Source organism: Sardina pilchardus, chromosome 3 (assembly GCF_963854185.1).
Source record: "Sardina pilchardus chromosome 3, fSarPil1.1, whole genome shotgun sequence".
Lineage (NCBI taxonomy): Eukaryota > Metazoa > Chordata > Actinopteri > Clupeiformes > Clupeidae > Sardina > Sardina pilchardus.
In genome coordinates, this window is record NC_084996.1 from 24157892 (window position 1) to 24181837 (window position 23946).

Here is a 23946-nt window from a genome sequence, read left to right on the forward strand (position 1 = left end):
TGTGTAAACACTCGTAGATCTACAAGTGCTCCAGAGTTCTCCTTACTGACTAAGAGCGTCTTAACAGATACTTTTCATTAGGAACAGGATTCCTCATGTTCTTACTCAAACTCTTTCTTCAAACGGCTGCTTAAGTGACACCCAAAATATTATTGCACAGGCAGCACACAGTAGGACTCTCACAACTAGCAAAGAACTGGCATGGCCGATGTAGGAGTAAGCTATAGCCTAAGTCTGATACGTTCATTTATCTTCCAACAAACGTAAAAACGGTGCAACAATCTAACATTAAATAACAAGAATTATGTATGACTGTGTGTGGTAATAGCCTACTTGAGATGCTTACATGCAAATGTTATTTTTTTTCTATTTCCGTAAATTCGTGTTGATGTGAGGTTATGTGTACATTGAAAGTAGATAGATAGATAGATAGATAGATAGATACTTTATTGATCCCCATAAAGTATCTTTCTATCTATCTATCTATCTACTTTCAATGTACACATAACCTCACATCAACACGAATCATCAACACTGAAGTCTAAATGGTAGGCCAAACTATGGCGTGCAGTCACCTGACATCACCATCAAATTAGAGGATATTTCAGAACTATTAACGTAACTAACAGACGTGATAGCCAAATATCCAGAACAAATTCCCCAATCCCAAATTTGAACAATGATATTGAATCAATAGTCAGACTCACTGAGGTGTTAAACTCCAGGAGACTCCTGGTCACATTTTTCACAAATGTTTTCATGACCAAGAACTGGTGTGCTGCCACACTTCCGGATCCATCCAGCAAGAAGACAATATCTGCAGCCGCTGAAGAGGAAACATTGTGTGGATAAACTTACATGATTCCAACATGGAATATATTCAAAAATGTGTTGTTTTTTGTTTACATCGTTTGATGTCTGTTAAATTGTTTTAGGTGGTTGATTGACAGACATATTCATGAAAAGCATGCAGTGTGTAGCTGACAAAGTGCCATGGTGAAGGTGTACTCTGTTACCTTGACTTGTGCGGTTTGAGAGTTCAGTAGCTGAGGATGAGCAAGAGTCCCCTGTAGGCAAAGACAATTGTGGATGTAACATCTGGTACACGTGCCTAATCCTTGATATTTATTGAGATATGTTCATATAAATTACAACACAATATCTCTTACCTTGGCTTGTAGGGATTGGTGGCTCAGGTGTAGGGGGTGAACAAGTTGTAGGGACCACCCCTGTAGACAAAGATATTGTTGTAAAAGTAGAACTATCTGGTAAAAAGTGTCTACATTTTAATATTCCATGAGATTACTGGCCACTGATGAGCAAGTCACATCTAAGGAACAGAAACCTGGCAGAAAGAAGCAAACATATCTCCAGATAGCAGCTAGCTAGCCTGACAGCTTTCATTCACTGAAGCCCTTTCACACGGCTCCCAGGGACCAGCTACTCATCTGGTTGAGTTGGCGCACGTACCAGATGGAGACTCCTGGTCTTCGAGGCCCAGCAGATTGGTTTAACTGGCCGACGTGATGGCCCATCAAATTATGTGACAAGCCAATGAGGTAAATGACACTACTTAAATTACCAAGGTGAATCAGTTAGCAGGTAATGTAGCTTTGTATCTGTATTAGTGCGACCAGCATAACAGATGTTAACTAGTTAAGTCCTTATTTTGTTATACCAGAACGCCATAATCCTTTGTTAGGCATAGAGGTCCATTCTTTGGTGGCAAGTGCATGTGCAAGTGCTATTGACTGCAACGCTTTACAGACCTTCTATGACCATGATGCTCTTCTCCAGTCTGCTGCTGATGTTGTCCAGTGCCTCAAAGTTGTCCACTCTAAACACAAAGTCTGATTCTGGTGAAGATGCGATACTCCTGAGCTCATCTTGGGCTGACTGACTGCTAAAGGCACTTCCAATCTGCCACATAAGGGAGAGAATTAGTTGTACAGAGTGCTACCCACACCAAGATCACGGAGTCAACAGAGGGGCCAAATACTGTCTGTGCAGTGCTTTAAGGTGCAGTGGATAAACATCAAAACAGTGAACATGAACGTATAGGAGCTCGTACCCCAATAGCGTATCTAGTAATGTTCTTGCTATCAGCCTGTGCCGTGACACTGGGATAGCTTGAAGCATCCCCAGACTGCCCATCTGTGAGGACAATGAGGATTCTAACGGCATCAGGTCTCGCTCCAGCAGAAGAATCAAACAGGGTGTCCCTGTGGAAATGAGTAGAGATTCATAATATATACCTGAAATGATAACAGACTGTACTATTATACATTATTTATAATCAACAGACAAAGATATACCATTCAGCTCATAAATCAGATAAAGGACTTTAGCCTAGTGCAGGAGTTTAAAGCTTTTCAGTGACTCTGAATGACACCACATCACATCATTCCAAGTGTTGTACAACATGAACAGGGACCTTACATGACACCACAATATGTTTTCAACTCCCTAATTGTGAAGAAACAGTATGAATCCAGTGTTTGTGCAAGCAGTCAGGGCTCACTACTGTATGCTAAAAGTTGTCAGAGTTCTCCTTTAAAACAAGGACATTTGGTTGCCAGTACGTTCAGCAAATTTGTCTTGATCAGAAGTCTTAAAATGAGAAACTTTTGACCATTTCTCCAAACTATTATCTCCCCGTTTGGTGATTGGCTGAAACAGACTTGTTGTTTGTTTCCCGTTCACAGTCAGTGCACAAAGACAGTTTTTGTTCTTCACAGTGAGCTCATGGAATGGAGAGCTGGTAGATTGTGAGGAGATATTTGCTGAATGTGATCATACGTGTTACTGGTAAGGAACTGCTTAGAATGGCTGATGGTCCCTTTAACAGGGTAGTTGAACTAGATAAAGGACTTAGGCCTGACTACACAAATCTTCATTTAAGACTTACACAACTGTCTGGATAGCACCAGCAGTACGTGTGCCTCCTCCTCTTTGGCTGATACTATCCACCTGGTTTTCCCATCCTGTTCTCTGGAACTGATGAAAGTTCACGTGGATGGTGGTTCCACTGGAGTACTGTGCAAAGGCAAACTGCAGAGACGAAAACATCACATACTCAGCAGATGGCGTGACGTCCCCAGGGAATGTTACTGGATATCTGGGCTGAGTTCCCTGAAAGCATTGTAAGCCTAAGAAGTCCCTCTTACTAACGTCTTAAGATTTGACGACTGCTTCCTGAAACCATCGTAACTTAAGATCGCTGTGTAAACACTCGTAGATCTACAAGTGCTCCAGAGTTCTCCTTACTGACTAAGAGCGTCTTAACAGATACTTTTCATTAGGAACAGGATTCCTCATGTTCTTACTCAAACTCTTTCTTCAAACGGCTGCTTAAGTGACACCCAAAATATTATTGCACAGGCAGCACACAGTAGGACTCTCACAACTAGCAAAGAACTGGCATGGCCGATGTAGGAGTAAGCTATAGCCTAAGTCTGATACGTTCATTTATCTTCCAACAAACGTAAAAACGGTGCAACAATCTAACATTAAATAACAAGAATTATGTATGACTGTGTGTGGTAATAGCCTACTTGAGATGCTTACATGCAAATGTTATTTTTTTTCTATTTCCGTAAATTCGTGTTGATGTGAGGTTATGTGTACATTGAAAGTAGATAGATAGATAGATAGATAGATAGATACTTTATTGATCCCCATAAAGTATCTATCTATCTATCTATCTATCTACTTTCAATGTACACATAACCTCACATCAACACGAATCATCAACACTGAAGTCTAAATGGTAGGCCAAACTATGGCGTGCAGTCACCTGACATCACCATCAAATTAGAGGATATTTCAGAACTATTAACGTAACTAACAGACGTGATAGCCAAATATCCAGAACAAATTCCCCAATCCCAAATTTGAACAATGATATTGAATCAATAGTCAGACTCACTGAGGTGTTAAACTCCAGGAGACTCCTGGTCACATTTTTCACAAATGTTTTCATGACCAAGAACTGGTGTGCTGCCACACTTCCGGATCCATCCAGCAAGAAGACAATATCTGCAGCCGCTGAAGAGGAAACATTGTGTGGATAAACTTACATGATTCCAACATGGAATATATTCAAAAATGTGTTGTTTTTTGTTTACATCGTTTGATGTCTGTTAAATTGTTTTAGGTGGTTGATTGACAGACATATTCATGAAAAGCATGCAGTGTGTAGCTGACAAAGTGCCATGGTGAAGGTGTACTCTGTTACCTTGACTTGTGCGGTTTGAGAGTTCAGTAGCTGAGGATGAGCAAGAGTCCCCTGTAGGCAAAGACAATTGTGGATGTAACATCTGGTACACGTGCCTAATCCTTGATATTTATTGAGATATGTTCATATAAATTACAACACAATATCTCTTACCTTGGCTTGTAGGGATTGGTGGCTCAGGTGTAGGGGGTGAACAAGTTGTAGGGACCACCCCTGTAGACAAAGATATTGTTGTAAAAGTAGAACTATCTGGTAAAAAGTGTCTACATTTTAATATTCCATGAGATTACTGGCCACTGATGAGCAAGTCACATCTAAGGAACAGAAACCTGGCAGAAAGAAGCAAACATATCTCCAGATAGCAGCTAGCTAGCCTGACAGCTTTCATTCACTGAAGCCCTTTCACACGGCTCCCAGGGACCAGCTACTCATCTGGTTGAGTTGGCGCACGTACCAGATGGAGACTCCTGGTCTTCGAGGCCCAGCAGATTGGTTTAACTGGCCGACGTGATGGCCCATCAAATTATGTGACAAGCCAATGAGGTAAATGACACTACTTAAATTACCAAGGTGAATCAGTTAGCAGGTAATGTAGCTTTGTATCTGTATTAGTGCGACCAGCATAACAGATGTTAACTAGTTAAGTCCTTATTTTGTTATACCAGAACGCCATAATCCTTTGTTAGGCATAGAGGTCCATTCTTTGGTGGCAAGTGCATGTGCAAGTGCTATTGACTGCAACGCTTTACAGACCTTCTATGACCATGATGCTCTTCTCCAGTCTGCTGCTGATGTTGTCCAGTGCCTCAAAGTTGTCCACTCTAAACACAAAGTCTGATTCTGGTGAAGATGCGATACTCCTGAGCTCATCTTGGGCTGACTGACTGCTAAAGGCACTTCCAATCTGCCACATAAGGGAGAGAATTAGTTGTACAGAGTGCTACCCACACCAAGATCACGGAGTCAACAGAGGGGCCAAATACTGTCTGTGCAGTGCTTTAAGGTGCAGTGGATAAACATCAAAACAGTGAACATGAACGTATAGGAGCTCGTACCCCAATAGCGTATCTAGTAATGTTCTTGCTATCAGCCTGTGCCGTGACACTGGGATAGCTTGAAGCATCCCCAGACTGCCCATCTGTGAGGACAATGAGGATTCTAACGGCATCAGGTCTCGCTCCAGCAGAAGAATCAAACAGGGTGTCCCTGTGGAAATGAGTAGAGATTCATAATATATACCTGAAATGATAACAGACTGTACTATTATACATTATTTATAATCAACAGACAAAGATATACCATTCAGCTCATAAATCAGATAAAGGACTTTAGCCTAGTGCAGGAGTTTAAAGCTTTTCAGTGACTCTGAATGACACCACATCACATCATTCCAAGTGTTGTACAACATGAACAGGGACCTTACATGACACCACAATATGTTTTCAACTCCCTAATTGTGAAGAAACAGTATGAATCCAGTGTTTGTGCAAGCAGTCAGGGCTCACTACTGTATGCTAAAAGTTGTCAGAGTTCTCCTTTAAAACAAGGACATTTGGTTGCCAGTACGTTCAGCAAATTTGTCTTGATCAGAAGTCTTAAAATGAGAAACTTTTGACCATTTCTCCAAACTATTATCTCCCCGTTTGGTGATTGGCTGAAACAGACTTGTTGTTTGTTTCCCGTTCACAGTCAGTGCACAAAGACAGTTTTTGTTCTTCACAGTGAGCTCATGGAATGGAGAGCTGGTAGATTGTGAGGAGATATTTGCTGAATGTGATCATACGTGTTACTGGTAAGGAACTGCTTAGAATGGCTGATGGTCCCTTTAACAGGGTAGTTGAACTAGATAAAGGACTTAGGCCTGACTACACAAATCTTCATTTAAGACTTACACAACTGTCTGGATAGCACCAGCAGTACGTGTGCCTCCTCCTCTTTGGCTGATACTATCCACCTGGTTTTCCCATCCTGTTCTCTGGAACTGATGAAAGTTCACGTGGATGGTGGTTCCACTGGAGTACTGTGCAAAGGCAAACTGCAGAGACGAAAACATCACATACTCAGCAGATGGCGTGACGTCCCCAGGGAATGTTACTGGATATCTGGGCTGAGTTCCCTGAAAGCATTGTAAGCCTAAGAAGTCCCTCTTACTAACGTCTTAAGATTTGACGACTGCTTCCTGAAACCATCGTAACTTAAGATCGCTGTGTAAACACTCGTAGATCTACAAGTGCTCCAGAGTTCTCCTTACTGACTAAGAGCGTCTTAACAGATACTTTTCATTAGGAACAGGATTCCTCATGTTCTTACTCAAACTCTTTCTTCAAACGGCTGCTTAAGTGACACCCAAAATATTATTGCACAGGCAGCACACAGTAGGACTCTCACAACTAGCAAAGAACTGGCATGGCCGATGTAGGAGTAAGCTATAGCCTAAGTCTGATACGTTCATTTATCTTCCAACAAACGTAAAAACGGTGCAACAATCTAACATTAAATAACAAGAATTATGTATGACTGTGTGTGGTAATAGCCTACTTGAGATGCTTACATGCAAATGTTATTTTTTTTCTATTTCCGTAAATTCGTGTTGATGTGAGGTTATGTGTACATTGAAAGTAGATAGATAGATAGATAGATAGATAGATACTTTATTGATCCCCATAAAGTATCTTTCTATCTATCTATCTATCTACTTTCAATGTACACATAACCTCACATCAACACGAATCATCAACACTGAAGTCTAAATGGTAGGCCAAACTATGGCGTGCAGTCACCTGACATCACCATCAAATTAGAGGATATTTCAGAACTATTAACGTAACTAACAGACGTGATAGCCAAATATCCAGAACAAATTCCCCAATCCCAAATTTGAACAATGATATTGAATCAATAGTCAGACTCACTGAGGTGTTAAACTCCAGGAGACTCCTGGTCACATTTTTCACAAATGTTTTCATGACCAAGAACTGGTGTGCTGCCACACTTCCGGATCCATCCAGCAAGAAGACAATATCTGCAGCCGCTGAAGAGGAAACATTGTGTGGATAAACTTACATGATTCCAACATGGAATATATTCAAAAATGTGTTGTTTTTTGTTTACATCGTTTGATGTCTGTTAAATTGTTTTAGGTGGTTGATTGACAGACATATTCATGAAAAGCATGCAGTGTGTAGCTGACAAAGTGCCATGGTGAAGGTGTACTCTGTTACCTTGACTTGTGCGGTTTGAGAGTTCAGTAGCTGAGGATGAGCAAGAGTCCCCTGTAGGCAAAGACAATTGTGGATGTAACATCTGGTACACGTGCCTAATCCTTGATATTTATTGAGATATGTTCATATAAATTACAACACAATATCTCTTACCTTGGCTTGTAGGGATTGGTGGCTCAGGTGTAGGGGGTGAACAAGTTGTAGGGACCACCCCTGTAGACAAAGATATTGTTGTAAAAGTAGAACTATCTGGTAAAAAGTGTCTACATTTTAATATTCCATGAGATTACTGGCCACTGATGAGCAAGTCACATCTAAGGAACAGAAACCTGGCAGAAAGAAGCAAACATATCTCCAGATAGCAGCTAGCTAGCCTGACAGCTTTCATTCACTGAAGCCCTTTCACACGGCTCCCAGGGACCAGCTACTCATCTGGTTGAGTTGGCGCACGTACCAGATGGAGACTCCTGGTCTTCGAGGCCCAGCAGATTGGTTTAACTGGCCGACGTGATGGCCCATCAAATTATGTGACAAGCCAATGAGGTAAATGACACTACTTAAATTACCAAGGTGAATCAGTTAGCAGGTAATGTAGCTTTGTATCTGTATTAGTGCGACCAGCATAACAGATGTTAACTAGTTAAGTCCTTATTTTGTTATACCAGAACGCCATAATCCTTTGTTAGGCATAGAGGTCCATTCTTTGGTGGCAAGTGCATGTGCAAGTGCTATTGACTGCAACGCTTTACAGACCTTCTATGACCATGATGCTCTTCTCCAGTCTGCTGCTGATGTTGTCCAGTGCCTCAAAGTTGTCCACTCTAAACACAAAGTCTGATTCTGGTGAAGATGCGATACTCCTGAGCTCATCTTGGGCTGACTGACTGCTAAAGGCACTTCCAATCTGCCACATAAGGGAGAGAATTAGTTGTACAGAGTGCTACCCACACCAAGATCACGGAGTCAACAGAGGGGCCAAATACTGTCTGTGCAGTGCTTTAAGGTGCAGTGGATAAACATCAAAACAGTGAACATGAACGTATAGGAGCTCGTACCCCAATAGCGTATCTAGTAATGTTCTTGCTATCAGCCTGTGCCGTGACACTGGGATAGCTTGAAGCATCCCCAGACTGCCCATCTGTGAGGACAATGAGGATTCTAACGGCATCAGGTCTCGCTCCAGCAGAAGAATCAAACAGGGTGTCCCTGTGGAAATGAGTAGAGATTCATAATATATACCTGAAATGATAACAGACTGTACTATTATACATTATTTATAATCAACAGACAAAGATATACCATTCAGCTCATAAATCAGATAAAGGGCTTTAGCCTAGTGCAGGAGTTTAAAGCTTTTCAGTGACTCTGAATGACACCACATCACATCATTCCAAGTGTTGTACAACATGAACAGGGACCTTACATGACACCACAATATGTTTTCAACTCCCTAATTGTGAAGAAACAGTATGAATCCAGTGTTTGTGCAAGCAGTCAGGGCTCACTACTGTATGCTAAAAGTTGTCAGAGTTCTCCTTTAAAACAAGGACATTTGGTTGCCAGTACGTTCAGCAAATTTGTCTTGATCAGAAGTCTTAAAATGAGAAACTTTTGACCATTTCTCCAAACTATTATCTCCCCGTTTGGTGATTGGCTGAAACAGACTTGTTGTTTGTTTCCCGTTCACAGTCAGTGCACAAAGACAGTTTTTGTTCTTCACAGTGAGCTCATGGAATGGAGAGCTGGTAGATTGTGAGGAGATATTTGCTGAATGTGATCATACGTGTTACTGGTAAGGAACTGCTTAGAATGGCTGATGGTCCCTTTAACAGGGTAGTTGAACTAGATAAAGGACTTAGGCCTGACTACACAAATCTTCATTTAAGACTTACACAACTGTCTGGATAGCACCAGCAGTACGTGTGCCTCCTCCTCTTTGGCTGATACTATCCACCTGGTTTTCCCATCCTGTTCTCTGGAACTGATGAAAGTTCACGTGGATGGTGGTTCCACTGGAGTACTGTGCAAAGGCAAACTGCAGAGACGAAAACATCACATACTCAGCAGATGGCGTGACGTCCCCAGGGAATGTTACTGGATATCTGGGCTGAGTTCCCTGAAAGCATTGTAAGCCTAAGAAGTCCCTCTTACTAACGTCTTAAGATTTGACGACTGCTTCCTGAAACCATCGTAACTTAAGATCGCTGTGTAAACACTCGTAGATCTACAAGTGCTCCAGAGTTCTCCTTACTGACTAAGAGCGTCTTAACAGATACTTTTCATTAGGAACAGGATTCCTCATGTTCTTACTCAAACTCTTTCTTCAAACGGCTGCTTAAGTGACACCCAAAATATTATTGCACAGGCAGCACACAGTAGGACTCTCACAACTAGCAAAGAACTGGCATGGCCGATGTAGGAGTAAGCTATAGCCTAAGTCTGATACGTTCATTTATCTTCCAACAAACGTAAAAACGGTGCAACAATCTAACATTAAATAACAAGAATTATGTATGACTGTGTGTGGTAATAGCCTACTTGAGATGCTTACATGCAAATGTTATTTTTTTTCTATTTCCGTAAATTCGTGTTGATGTGAGGTTATGTGTACATTGAAAGTAGATAGATAGATAGATAGATAGATAGATACTTTATTGATCCCCATAAAGTATCTTTCTATCTATCTATCTATCTACTTTCAATGTACACATAACCTCACATCAACACGAATCATCAACACTGAAGTCTAAATGGTAGGCCAAACTATGGCGTGCAGTCACCTGACATCACCATCAAATTAGAGGATATTTCAGAACTATTAACGTAACTAACAGACGTGATAGCCAAATATCCAGAACAAATTCCCCAATCCCAAATTTGAACAATGATATTGAATCAATAGTCAGACTCACTGAGGTGTTAAACTCCAGGAGACTCCTGGTCACATTTTTCACAAATGTTTTCATGACCAAGAACTGGTGTGCTGCCACACTTCCGGATCCATCCAGCAAGAAGACAATATCTGCAGCCGCTGAAGAGGAAACATTGTGTGGATAAACTTACATGATTCCAACATGGAATATATTCAAAAATGTGTTGTTTTTTGTTTACATCGTTTGATGTCTGTTAAATTGTTTTAGGTGGTTGATTGACAGACATATTCATGAAAAGCATGCAGTGTGTAGCTGACAAAGTGCCATGGTGAAGGTGTACTCTGTTACCTTGACTTGTGCGGTTTGAGAGTTCAGTAGCTGAGGATGAGCAAGAGTCCCCTGTAGGCAAAGACAATTGTGGATGTAACATCTGGTACACGTGCCTAATCCTTGATATTTATTGAGATATGTTCATATAAATTACAACACAATATCTCTTACCTTGGCTTGTAGGGATTGGTGGCTCAGGTGTAGGGGGTGAACAAGTTGTAGGGACCACCCCTGTAGACAAAGATATTGTTGTAAAAGTAGAACTATCTGGTAAAAAGTGTCTACATTTTAATATTCCATGAGATTACTGGCCACTGATGAGCAAGTCACATCTAAGGAACAGAAACCTGGCAGAAAGAAGCAAACATATCTCCAGATAGCAGCTAGCTAGCCTGACAGCTTTCATTCACTGAAGCCCTTTCACACGGCTCCCAGGGACCAGCTACTCATCTGGTTGAGTTGGCGCACGTACCAGATGGAGACTCCTGGTCTTCGAGGCCCAGCAGATTGGTTTAACTGGCCGACGTGATGGCCCATCAAATTATGTGACAAGCCAATGAGGTAAATGACACTACTTAAATTACCAAGGTGAATCAGTTAGCAGGTAATGTAGCTTTGTATCTGTATTAGTGCGACCAGCATAACAGATGTTAACTAGTTAAGTCCTTATTTTGTTATACCAGAACGCCATAATCCTTTGTTAGGCATAGAGGTCCATTCTTTGGTGGCAAGTGCATGTGCAAGTGCTATTGACTGCAACGCTTTACAGACCTTCTATGACCATGATGCTCTTCTCCAGTCTGCTGCTGATGTTGTCCAGTGCCTCAAAGTTGTCCACTCTAAACACAAAGTCTGATTCTGGTGAAGATGCGATACTCCTGAGCTCATCTTGGGCTGACTGACTGCTAAAGGCACTTCCAATCTGCCACATAAGGGAGAGAATTAGTTGTACAGAGTGCTACCCACACCAAGATCACGGAGTCAACAGAGGGGCCAAATACTGTCTGTGCAGTGCTTTAAGGTGCAGTGGATAAACATCAAAACAGTGAACATGAACGTATAGGAGCTCGTACCCCAATAGCGTATCTAGTAATGTTCTTGCTATCAGCCTGTGCCGTGACACTGGGATAGCTTGAAGCATCCCCAGACTGCCCATCTGTGAGGACAATGAGGATTCTAACGGCATCAGGTCTCGCTCCAGCAGAAGAATCAAACAGGGTGTCCCTGTGGAAATGAGTAGAGATTCATAATATATACCTGAAATGATAACAGACTGTACTATTATACATTATTTATAATCAACAGACAAAGATATACCATTCAGCTCATAAATCAGATAAAGGACTTTAGCCTAGTGCAGGAGTTTAAAGCTTTTCAGTGACTCTGAATGACACCACATCACATCATTCCAAGTGTTGTACAACATGAACAGGGACCTTACATGACACCACAATATGTTTTCAACTCCCTAATTGTGAAGAAACAGTATGAATCCAGTGTTTGTGCAAGCAGTCAGGGCTCACTACTGTATGCTAAAAGTTGTCAGAGTTCTCCTTTAAAACAAGGACATTTGGTTGCCAGTACGTTCAGCAAATTTGTCTTGATCAGAAGTCTTAAAATGAGAAACTTTTGACCATTTCTCCAAACTATTATCTCCCCGTTTGGTGATTGGCTGAAACAGACTTGTTGTTTGTTTCCCGTTCACAGTCAGTGCACAAAGACAGTTTTTGTTCTTCACAGTGAGCTCATGGAATGGAGAGCTGGTAGATTGTGAGGAGATATTTGCTGAATGTGATCATACGTGTTACTGGTAAGGAACTGCTTAGAATGGCTGATGGTCCCTTTAACAGGGTAGTTGAACTAGATAAAGGACTTAGGCCTGACTACACAAATCTTCATTTAAGACTTACACAACTGTCTGGATAGCACCAGCAGTACGTGTGCCTCCTCCTCTTTGGCTGATACTATCCACCTGGTTTTCCCATCCTGTTCTCTGGAACTGATGAAAGTTCACGTGGATGGTGGTTCCACTGGAGTACTGTGCAAAGGCAAACTGCAGAGACGAAAACATCACATACTCAGCAGATGGCGTGACGTCCCCAGGGAATGTTACTGGATATCTGGGCTGAGTTCCCTGAAAGCATTGTAAGCCTAAGAAGTCCCTCTTACTAACGTCTTAAGATTTGACGACTGCTTCCTGAAACCATCGTAACTTAAGATCGCTGTGTAAACACTCGTAGATCTACAAGTGCTCCAGAGTTCTCCTTACTGACTAAGAGCGTCTTAACAGATACTTTTCATTAGGAACAGGATTCCTCATGTTCTTACTCAAACTCTTTCTTCAAACGGCTGCTTAAGTGACACCCAAAATATTATTGCACAGGCAGCACACAGTAGGACTCTCACAACTAGCAAAGAACTGGCATGGCCGATGTAGGAGTAAGCTATAGCCTAAGTCTGATACGTTCATTTATCTTCCAACAAACGTAAAAACGGTGCAACAATCTAACATTAAATAACAAGAATTATGTATGACTGTGTGTGGTAATAGCCTACTTGAGATGCTTACATGCAAATGTTATTTTTTTTCTATTTCCGTAAATTCGTGTTGATGTGAGGTTATGTGTACATTGAAAGTAGATAGATAGATAGATAGATAGATAGATACTTTATTGATCCCCATAAAGTATCTTTCTATCTATCTATCTATCTACTTTCAATGTACACATAACCTCACATCAACACGAATCATCAACACTGAAGTCTAAATGGTAGGCCAAACTATGGCGTGCAGTCACCTGACATCACCATCAAATTAGAGGATATTTCAGAACTATTAACGTAACTAACAGACGTGATAGCCAAATATCCAGAACAAATTCCCCAATCCCAAATTTGAACAATGATATTGAATCAATAGTCAGACTCACTGAGGTGTTAAACTCCAGGAGACTCCTGGTCACATTTTTCACAAATGTTTTCATGACCAAGAACTGGTGTGCTGCCACACTTCCGGATCCATCCAGCAAGAAGACAATATCTGCAGCCGCTGAAGAGGAAACATTGTGTGGATAAACTTACATGATTCCAACATGGAATATATTCAAAAATGTGTTGTTTTTTGTTTACATCGTTTGATGTCTGTTAAATTGTTTTAGGTGGTTGATTGACAGACATATTCATGAAAAGCATGCAGTGTGTAGCTGACAAAGTGCCATGGTGAAGGTGTACTCTGTTACCTTGACTTGTGCGGTTTGAGAGTTCAGTAGCTGAGGATGAGCAAGAGTCCCCTGTAGGCAAAGACAATTGTGGATGTAACATCTGGTACACGTGCCTAATCCTTGATATTTATTGAGATATGTTCATATAAATTACAACACAATATCTCTTACCTTGGCTTGTAGGGATTGGTGGCTCAGGTGTAGGGGGTGAACAAGTTGTAGGGACCACCCCTGTAGACAAAGATATTGTTGTAAAAGTAGAACTATCTGGTAAAAAGTGTCTACATTTTAATATTCCATGAGATTACTGGCCACTGATGAGCAAGTCACATCTAAGGAACAGAAACCTGGCAGAAAGAAGCAAACATATCTCCAGATAGCAGCTAGCTAGCCTGACAGCTTTCATTCACTGAAGCCCTTTCACACGGCTCCCAGGGACCAGCTACTCATCTGGTTGAGTTGGCGCACGTACCAGATGGAGACTCCTGGTCTTCGAGGCCCAGCAGATTGGTTTAACTGGCCGACGTGATGGCCCATCAAATTATGTGACAAGCCAATGAGGTAAATGACACTACTTAAATTACCAAGGTGAATCAGTTAGCAGGTAATGTAGCTTTGTATCTGTATTAGTGCGACCAGCATAACAGATGTTAACTAGTTAAGTCCTTATTTTGTTATACCAGAACGCCATAATCCTTTGTTAGGCATAGAGGTCCATTCTTTGGTGGCAAGTGCATGTGCAAGTGCTATTGACTGCAACGCTTTACAGACCTTCTATGACCATGATGCTCTTCTCCAGTCTGCTGCTGATGTTGTCCAGTGCCTCAAAGTTGTCCACTCTAAACACAAAGTCTGATTCTGGTGAAGATGCGATACTCCTGAGCTCATCTTGGGCTGACTGACTGCTAAAGGCACTTCCAATCTGCCACATAAGGGAGAGAATTAGTTGTACAGAGTGCTACCCACACCAAGATCACGGAGTCAACAGAGGGGCCAAATACTGTCTGTGCAGTGCTTTAAGGTGCAGTGGATAAACATCAAAACAGTGAACATGAACGTATAGGAGCTCGTACCCCAATAGCGTATCTAGTAATGTTCTTGCTATCAGCCTGTGCCGTGACACTGGGATAGCTTGAAGCATCCCCAGACTGCCCATCTGTGAGGACAATGAGGATTCTAACGGCATCAGGTCTCGCTCCAGCAGAAGAATCAAACAGGGTGTCCCTGTGGAAATGAGTAGAGATTCATAATATATACCTGAAATGATAACAGACTGTACTATTATACATTATTTATAATCAACAGACAAAGATATACCATTCAGCTCATAAATCAGATAAAGGACTTTAGCCTAGTGCAGGAGTTTAAAGCTTTTCAGTGACTCTGAATGACACCACATCACATCATTCCAAGTGTTGTACAACATGAACAGGGACCTTACATGACACCACAATATGTTTTCAACTCCCTAATTGTGAAGAAACAGTATGAATCCAGTGTTTGTGCAAGCAGTCAGGGCTCACTACTGTATGCTAAAAGTTGTCAGAGTTCTCCTTTAAAACAAGGACATTTGGTTGCCAGTACGTTCAGCAAATTTGTCTTGATCAGAAGTCTTAAAATGAGAAACTTTTGACCATTTCTCCAAACTATTATCTCCCCGTTTGGTGATTGGCTGAAACAGACTTGTTGTTTGTTTCCCGTTCACAGTCAGTGCACAAAGACAGTTTTTGTTCTTCACAGTGAGCTCATGGAATGGAGAGCTGGTAGATTGTGAGGAGATATTTGCTGAATGTGATCATACGTGTTACTGGTAAGGAACTGCTTAGAATGGCTGATGGTCCCTTTAACAGGGTAGTTGAACTAGATAAAGGACTTAGGCCTGACTACACAAATCTTCATTTAAGACTTACACAACTGTCTGGATAGCACCAGCAGTACGTGTGCCTCCTCCTCTTTGGCTGATACTATCCACCTGGTTTTCCCATCCTGTTCTCTGGAACTGATGAAAGTTCACGTGGATGGTGGTTCCACTGGAGTACTGTGCAAAGGCAAACTGCAGAGACGAAAACATCACATACTCAGCAGATGGCGTGACGTCCCCAGGGAATGTTACTGGATATCTGGGCTGAGTTCCCTGAAAGCATTGTAAGCCTAAGAAGTCCCTCTTACTAACGTCTTAAGATTTGACGACTGCTTCCTGAAACCATCGTAACTTAAGATCGCTGTGTAAACACTCGTAGATCTACAAGTGCTCCAGAGTTCTCCTTACTGACTAAGAGCGTCTTAACAGATACTTTTCATTAGGAACAGGATTCCTCATGTTCTTACTCAAACTCTTTCTTCAAACGGCTGCTTAAGTGACACCCAAAATATTATTGCACAGGCAGCACACAGTAGGACTCTCACAACTAGCAAAGAACTGGCATGGCCGATGTAGGAGTAAGCTATAGCCTAAGTCTGATACGTTCATTTATCTTCCAACAAACGTAAAAACGGTGCAACAATCTAACATTAAATAACAAGAATTATGTATGACTGTGTGTGGTAATAGCCTACTTGAGATGCTTACATGCAAATGTTATTTTTTTTCTATTTCCGTAAATTCGTGTTGATGTGAGGTTATGTGTACATTGAAAGTAGATAGATAGATAGATAGATAGATAGATACTTTATTGATCCCCATAAAGTATCTATCTATCTATCTATCTATCTACTTTCAATGTACACATAACCTCACATCAACACGAATCATCAACACTGAAGTCTAAATGGTAGGCCAAACTATGGCGTGCAGTCACCTGACATCACCATCAAATTAGAGGATATTTCAGAACTATTAACGTAACTAACAGACGTGATAGCCAAATATCCAGAACAAATTCCCCAATCCCAAATTTGAACAATGATATTGAATCAATAGTCAGACTCACTGAGGTGTTAAACTCCAGGAGACTCCTGGTCACATTTTTCACAAATGTTTTCATGACCAAGAACTGGTGTGCTGCCACACTTCCGGATCCATCCAGCAAGAAGACAATATCTGCAGCCGCTGAAGAGGAAACATTGTGTGGATAAACTTACATGATTCCAACATGGAATATATTCAAAAATGTGTTGTTTTTTGTTTACATCGTTTGATGTCTGTTAAATTGTTTTAGGTGGTTGATTGACAGACATATTCATGAAAAGCATGCAGTGTGTAGCTGACAAAGTGCCATGGTGAAGGTGTACTCTGTTACCTTGACTTGTGCGGTTTGAGAGTTCAGTAGCTGAGGATGAGCAAGAGTCCCCTGTAGGCAAAGACAATTGTGGATGTAACATCTGGTACACGTGCCTAATCCTTGATATTTATTGAGATATGTTCATATAAATTACAACACAATATCTCTTACCTTGGCTTGTAGGGATTGGTGGCTCAGGTGTAGGGGGTGAACAAGTTGTAGGGACCACCCCTGTAGACAAAGATATTGTTGTAAAAGTAGAACTATCTGGTAAAAAGTGTCTACATTTTAATATTCCATGAGATTACTGGCCACTGATGAGCAAGTCACATCTAAGGAACAGAAACCTGGCAGAAAGAAGCAAACATATCTCCAGATAGCAGCTAGCTAGCCTGACAGCTTTCATTCACTGAAGCCCTTTCACACGGCTCCCAGGGACCAGCTACTCATCTGGTTGAGTTGGCGCACGTACCAGATGGAGACTCCTGGTCTTCGAGGCCCAGCAGATTGGTTTAACTGGCCGACGTGATGGCCCATCAAATTATGTGACAAGCCAATGAGGTAAATGACACTACTTAAATTACCAAGGTGAATCAGTTAGCAGGTAATGTAGCTTTGTATCTGTATTAGTGCGACCAGCATAACAGATGTTAACTAGTTAAGTCCTTATTTTGTTATACCAGAACGCCATAATCCTTTGTTAGGCATAGAGGTCCATTCTTTGGTGGCAAGTGCATGTGCAAGTGCTATTGACTGCAACGCTTTACAGACCTTCTATGACCATGATGCTCTTCTCCAGTCTGCTGCTGATGTTGTCCAGTGCCTCAAAGTTGTCCACTCTAAACACAAAGTCTGATTCTGGTGAAGATGCGATACTCCTGAGCTCATCTTGGGCTGACTGACTGCTAAAGGCACTTCCAATCTGCCACATAAGGGAGAGAATTAGTTGTACAGAGTGCTACCCACACCAAGATCACGGAGTCAACAGAGGGGCCAAATACTGTCTGTGCAGTGCTTTAAGGTGCAGTGGATAAACATCAAAACAGTGAACATGAACGTATAGGAGCTCCTACCCCAATAGCGTATCTAGTAATGTTCTTGCTATCAGCCTGTGCCGTGACACTGGGATAGCTTGAAGCATCCCCAGACTGCCCATCTGTGAGGACAATGAGGATTCTAACGGCATCAGGTCTCGCTCCAGCAGAAGAATCAAACAGGGCGTCCCTATGGAAATGAGTAGAGATTCATAATATATACCTGAAATGATAACAGACTGTACTATTATACATTATTTATAATCAACAGAGAAAGATATACCATTCAGCTCATAAATCAGATAAAGGACTTTAGCCTAGTGCAGGAGTTTAAAGCTTTTCAGTGACTCTGAATGACACCACATCACATCATTCCAAGTGTTGTACAACATGAACAGGGACCTTACATGACACCACAATATGTTTTCAACTCCCTAATTGTGAAGAAACAGTATGAATCCAGTGTTTGTGCAAGCAGCCAGGGCTCACTACTGTATGCTAAAAGTTGTCAGAGTTCTCCTTTAAAACAAGGACATTTGGTTGCCAGTACGTTCAGCAAATTTGTCTTGATCAGAAGTCTTAAAATGAGAAACTTTTGACCATTTCTCCAAACTATTATCTCCCCGTTTGGTGATTGGCTGAAACAGACTTGTTGTTTGTTTCCCGTTCACAGTCAGTGCACAAAGACAGTTTTTGTTCTTCACAGTGAGCTCATGGAATGGAGAGCTGGTAGATTGTGAGGAGATATTTGCTGAATGTGATCATACGTGTTACTGGTAAGGAACTGCTTAGAATGGCTGATGGTCCCTTTAACAGGGTAGTTGAACTAGATAAAGGACTTAGGCCTGACTACACAAATCTTCATTTAAGACTTACACAACTGTCTGGATAGCACCAGCAGTACGTGTGCCTCCTCCTCTTTGGCTGATACTATCCACCTGGTTTTCCCATCCTGTTCTCTGGAACTGATGAAAGTTCACGTGGATGGTGGTTCCACTGGAGTACTGTGCAAAGGCAAACTGCAGAGACGAAAACATCACATACTCAGCAGATGGCGTGACGTCCCCAGGGAATGTTACTGGATATCTGGGTTGAGTTCCCTGAAAGCATTGTAAGCCTAAGAAGTCCCTCTTACTAACGTCTTAAGATTTGATGACTGCTTCCTGAAACCATCGTAACTTAAGATCGCTGTGTAAACACTCGTAGATCTACAAGTGCTCCAGAGTTCTCCTTACTGACTAAGAGCGTCTTAACAGATACTTTTCATTAGGAACAGGATTCCTCATGTTCTTACTCAAACTCTTTCTTCAATCGTCTGCTTAAGTGACACCCAAAATATTATTGCACAGGCAGCACACAGTAGGACTCTCACAACTAGCAAAGAACTGGCATGGCCGATGTAGGAGTAAGCTATAGCCTAAGTCTGATACGTTCATTTATCTTCCAACAAACGTAAAAACGGTGCAACAATCTAACATTGAATAACAAGAATTGTGTATGACTGTGTGTGGTAATAGCCTACTTGAGATGCTTACATGCAAATGTTTTTTTTTTTTTTCTATTTTCGTAAATTAGTGTTGATGTGAATTTATGTGTAAATTGAAAGTCTAAATGGTAGACAAAACTATGACGTGCAGTCACCTGACATCACCATCAAAAGGATATTTCAGAACTATTAACGTAACTAACAGACGTGATAGCCAAATTTCCAGAACAAATTTCCCAATCCCAAATTTGAACAATGTTATTGAGTCAATAGTCAGACTCACTGAGGTGTTAAACTCCAGGAGACTCCTGGTCACATTTTTCACAAACGTTTTCATGACCAAGAATTGGTCTGCCGCCACACTCCCAGATCCATCCAGCAAGAAGACAATATCTGCAGCCGCTGAAGAGGAAACATTTTGTGGATAATTTTACAGTATTACAACATGGAATTTATGGAATTTATTCAAAAATGTTTGCTGAATACCTGGCCTTCACTACACACAAATTTGTCCATTTACATACAGCAATTTTGCTTAAAATTGTGTTGGTGTCATTTTGAAGGTGTACTGTCTTACCTTGACTTGTGCGGTTTGAGAGTTCAGTAGCTGAGGATGAGCAAGAGGTCCCTGTAGGCAAAGATATACGGATGTGTGGTACAAATGTCTAATCCTTCATATGTATTGAGATGTTAACATATCCAATACAGCCAGGAAGGTGCCATTCTATGGAATGTGTGATATATGGTATTTGTTTTCTTTTGTTAGCTTACAATGAAGTATGAAGCACAGATTTAACATGGAACTATACTCTCATGCAGGCGTAATAATCCAGCAGTTTTTTCTTCTGCAGCTCAATGTTAGTTAGCCAATTGGGACTACTTTCAGGTGCTGCGCCCATGGTGTTCCTTGATTATTATGGTGGAATGAGAGTATAGTTCCATGTCAAATCAGCCTAGAAAATCACCACGTTTCATTTTCCGTTGGTCTTATACAGTAACTCTGTTTAACTTGAGAGGAGACAAGTTTTGAGTATAAAAATGACCGGAAATCTTAGTCACTTTTAAACGTGACGCTAGCAGCCGAGATGCTAATGGCCTAATCCGATTCAATGATCTATGCTAGGCTGGAGCTAAAAGTGGTATCACCAGATTCAAAACTCAATTGTCTAACTCAAAGGAAGGTGGAAAATGAGTGTAATTCCCCAACTGGTGGAATATCCCTTTAAGGTAAAAAAAAAAAAAAAAAAAAAAAAACCTTGTTTAGTGCTGCTTGAAGTTATGATGCTTTCGGGAACAGCATCCTTTGGAGGGACTGTCCTTATTTCACTACTCTTAGGGACTATTTAACCTCACAATACTTTTGGAAACACTCTATAAAGCCATTATGTTTTAATACTTTAAGATGAAAAGAGGTGCACAGAACTTACCCTGGGCAGCGGGGCACCCACCTGTTTAGCAAACATCAAGACAGCACAAATGAGATGCACACACTCATTCCACTTGACTTACTAGAATGACAATGACTTTCAAAATGTCGCCTATCAACTTCCAGGCAACTACATAAAATCTACAAGCTCCACTACTGTTTTTTCCAGCCTACTTTCAAAATTATTATGCCTCGTTCCACTATGGTCAATCTGGCAATGTGTGTGTCCATGCATGTACTTTAACTGTATGTGTGTGTGTCTATGCATGCAACTGTGTGTGTGTGTCTACAGTATGTATGTCAGGCTTTGTGCTTGTGCAATAGCTTTTGCAAGCTCAGTGCTTGCATGATATCATCCAAACTATTTTACAGATCTTTATGAAACTCTCAAAATCTCTGGCACATTCACACAGGTAGGCATACACTCTCAGTGTACTGTATGTGCAGGACTAGACGGCGGTCATATTTTATATCGCTAGGGGTTACATCTAGTTGATATTGATAATAAGGATAGGCTGAGATAGCAAACCAGAAATAACTTGGAGTACATTTCCTTACACTGATCAGACAGACACCACTTACTCATTGCCACCAGGAGGAGACACCACGGAAGTGGATTCATCATAGTGTATTTTCCTTTCTGTCGGCCGGTCTTGTGTCCTGAAACTTGGATAAAAAAGATCATTTATAATTTATAATTTAACTATGATTTAAAGGGCAAGGTCACAATAGTGGAGACAGGGGATTGAACCCCCAACGTTTTGGCTTACTGCATGCTAGCCCTGCTATCCACTATACTACAGCACCTCTGCCCAGCACTATTGCAACCATCACTTCAGAAATATAAAATAGATACACGTGTTTACTATGAACAAACCATTTATAACTGTGTGTAGGCCTACACATGATTTACAGATGAGAGTTACAGCAATGTAGGAATAATGCTTTACAAAATGAGGAACACAGCATTTAATGATAGTTTACAAATGTTTTATAAATGCTTAACAGTGTGTAGATGAATCCACAGAAACTCTTGCATGGTTGCATGTGGTACAAAATCCACATACTGTACATATAATTCCTGAATGGAGAAAATTCCTTGACCAACCCCACTCCCACTGGTGTCATCCTGCTTAAGTAGACTTATAAGGTAGGAGTAAGGTACTTAAGTAGACCTATAAGGTATGAGTAAGGTACTTAAGTAGACCTATAAGGTATGAGTAAGGTACTTAAGTAGACCTATAAGGTATGAGTAAGGTACACGTGGCTTAGCTCAGATGACCTGTGCTGTGTCACAATCTAAGCATTATGTTATTTAGGCCCACCTATTTCCTCATTCCTATGTTACAGATATTCCATAACTATTAAAGTGGACAGCTCCTCCAAGAGGACATTCCATAGCTATTACTGTAACATGGACAGCTCGCCTTAGGAACATCTTAAGAGCAGTTCATGCTACAAGCATGTTCAGGAAACAGTCAGAAAAAGGAACGTTCTTAAGATGAATCATAGAAAAGAGGGTGAGTAACGGCAGTCAATCATCCTATGGGCTCAACCTGCTCCTGTCTTAATGGGAGGAGTTTCATTATTCAAAATAAGTCACACATAAAGGGCAATGTCATTTTTTACAATGCTTCTCACACTTTCATTTTCATAAACAAACCAATGAATACACTGCAAAAATAATAACATTTAAATGGTGTTAGCAGGTGTTGGTATTTTGGGCATCCTCCTTAAGTATCTGATGAGTCCTTTTATCAAAGTTGAATCTCACATGACAGGCCAACACAACATTGGTACGTGAAGAAGGCAAATCTAGGATAACCTGAAGCAACCAACTTTCTCCAACTTTCACACTGAGTACCACCTCCGAGAACAACCGACTCTCTAGACCACCATTATGAGCATCAAAAAATATATTTTACATTGTACATACTGTTTTGCATTATTTTGTTTTGTTTAGTTTTTCAAGAAAATAGTTGAAATGTAAAGAGGCATAATGTATAGGCTATATAAATTTTATATCATTTGAAGTGACATATTGGAGACTCCCAGAGTACTACAACTGAGAGTCCGCGTACTACCAGTGGTACCGGTACCACAGTTTGAGAACCACTGTTCTAACCCCTTCAAAGTGACCTTGAGCAAGTGACCTTGAGCAAGACCCCAGTGCTTCTGATTAGCAGGTTGGCGCCTTGCATGGCAGCTTCTGCCATGGGTGTGTGAATGGGTGAATGTGAGGCATGATAATGTAAAGCGCTTTGGGTGCTCACAGAAGGCAAAAAAAAAAGCGCTATATAAATGCAGTAAGTTTACCATTTACATATCCAACACAGCATTGGTGCATAAATGAGTCAAATCTCCGATAACCAACACAGCATTGGTGCATAAATGAGTCAAATCTCAGATAACCAACACAGCATTGGTGCAAAAACAAGCCAAATCTCTGATAACCAACACAGCATTGGTGCAAAAACAAGCCAAATGTCTTTGCAGCTGACCCTCATTGTAAAGTATTCCATCTCCCCTCTGTGTGCATTGAGCGTAGATGTGAACCCATACAACACTGACATTCTTACTACACACATGAACCTGAAACCAGTCAATTCAAATATGAAGCGAGTCAATCAAATCTGCAACATTAAGTGGGGGGAGGGTGCCAATGATGGCATCCCAACCACTTATGGCCCATGACAGCAACCCAGACACATACAGGTCTATGTGCCACTATTCCAACCAGCTATGATGTGACCTGGCCCGCATCGCCCTCACCCACTTGCCTTTTGCTCAACTGACTCAATTACAGAAGAAAAGCCATTTGTCAACTCTTACCTGAATCCCGAGTTGACCAGGGTTCACCACAGGAGGTCCGGTTGTATTAGCTGCACTGGGATGCC

The 23946-nt window shown here is 41.2% G+C and overlaps 1 protein-coding gene across 1 annotated transcript in view; it reads right to left on the reverse strand.

The window, feature by feature from the left end:
- LOC134075948 (uncharacterized) overlaps positions 1-19960 on the reverse strand; it is a 39383-nt gene extending 19423 nt beyond the window's left edge. Inside the window, exons 1-37 of the mRNA XM_062530975.1 lie at positions 19907-19960; positions 19014-19156; positions 18177-18327; positions 17875-18025; positions 17275-17334; positions 17122-17172; positions 16813-16931; positions 15793-15935; positions 14956-15106; positions 14654-14804; positions 14054-14113; positions 13901-13951; positions 13592-13710; positions 12572-12714; positions 11735-11885; positions 11433-11583; positions 10833-10892; positions 10680-10730; positions 10371-10489; positions 9351-9493; positions 8514-8664; positions 8212-8362; positions 7612-7671; positions 7459-7509; positions 7150-7268; positions 6130-6272; positions 5293-5443; positions 4991-5141; positions 4391-4450; positions 4238-4288; positions 3929-4047; positions 2909-3051; positions 2072-2222; positions 1770-1920; positions 1170-1229; positions 1017-1067; positions 708-826 (exon numbers count right to left, since the gene is read on the reverse strand). Of these exons, the coding sequence (XP_062386959.1) occupies positions 708-826; positions 1017-1067; positions 1170-1229; positions 1770-1920; positions 2072-2222; positions 2909-3051; positions 3929-4047; positions 4238-4288; positions 4391-4450; positions 4991-5141; positions 5293-5443; positions 6130-6272; positions 7150-7268; positions 7459-7509; positions 7612-7671; positions 8212-8362; positions 8514-8664; positions 9351-9493; positions 10371-10489; positions 10680-10730; positions 10833-10892; positions 11433-11583; positions 11735-11885; positions 12572-12714; positions 13592-13710; positions 13901-13951; positions 14054-14113; positions 14654-14804; positions 14956-15106; positions 15793-15935; positions 16813-16931; positions 17122-17172; positions 17275-17334; positions 17875-18025; positions 18177-18327; positions 19014-19156; positions 19907-19960 (4104 nt within the window). The remainder of the gene's footprint in view (positions 1-707; positions 827-1016; positions 1068-1169; positions 1230-1769; positions 1921-2071; positions 2223-2908; positions 3052-3928; positions 4048-4237; positions 4289-4390; positions 4451-4990; positions 5142-5292; positions 5444-6129; positions 6273-7149; positions 7269-7458; positions 7510-7611; positions 7672-8211; positions 8363-8513; positions 8665-9350; positions 9494-10370; positions 10490-10679; positions 10731-10832; positions 10893-11432; positions 11584-11734; positions 11886-12571; positions 12715-13591; positions 13711-13900; positions 13952-14053; positions 14114-14653; positions 14805-14955; positions 15107-15792; positions 15936-16812; positions 16932-17121; positions 17173-17274; positions 17335-17874; positions 18026-18176; positions 18328-19013; positions 19157-19906) is intronic.
- Positions 19961-23946: the final 3986 nt, after the last annotated feature.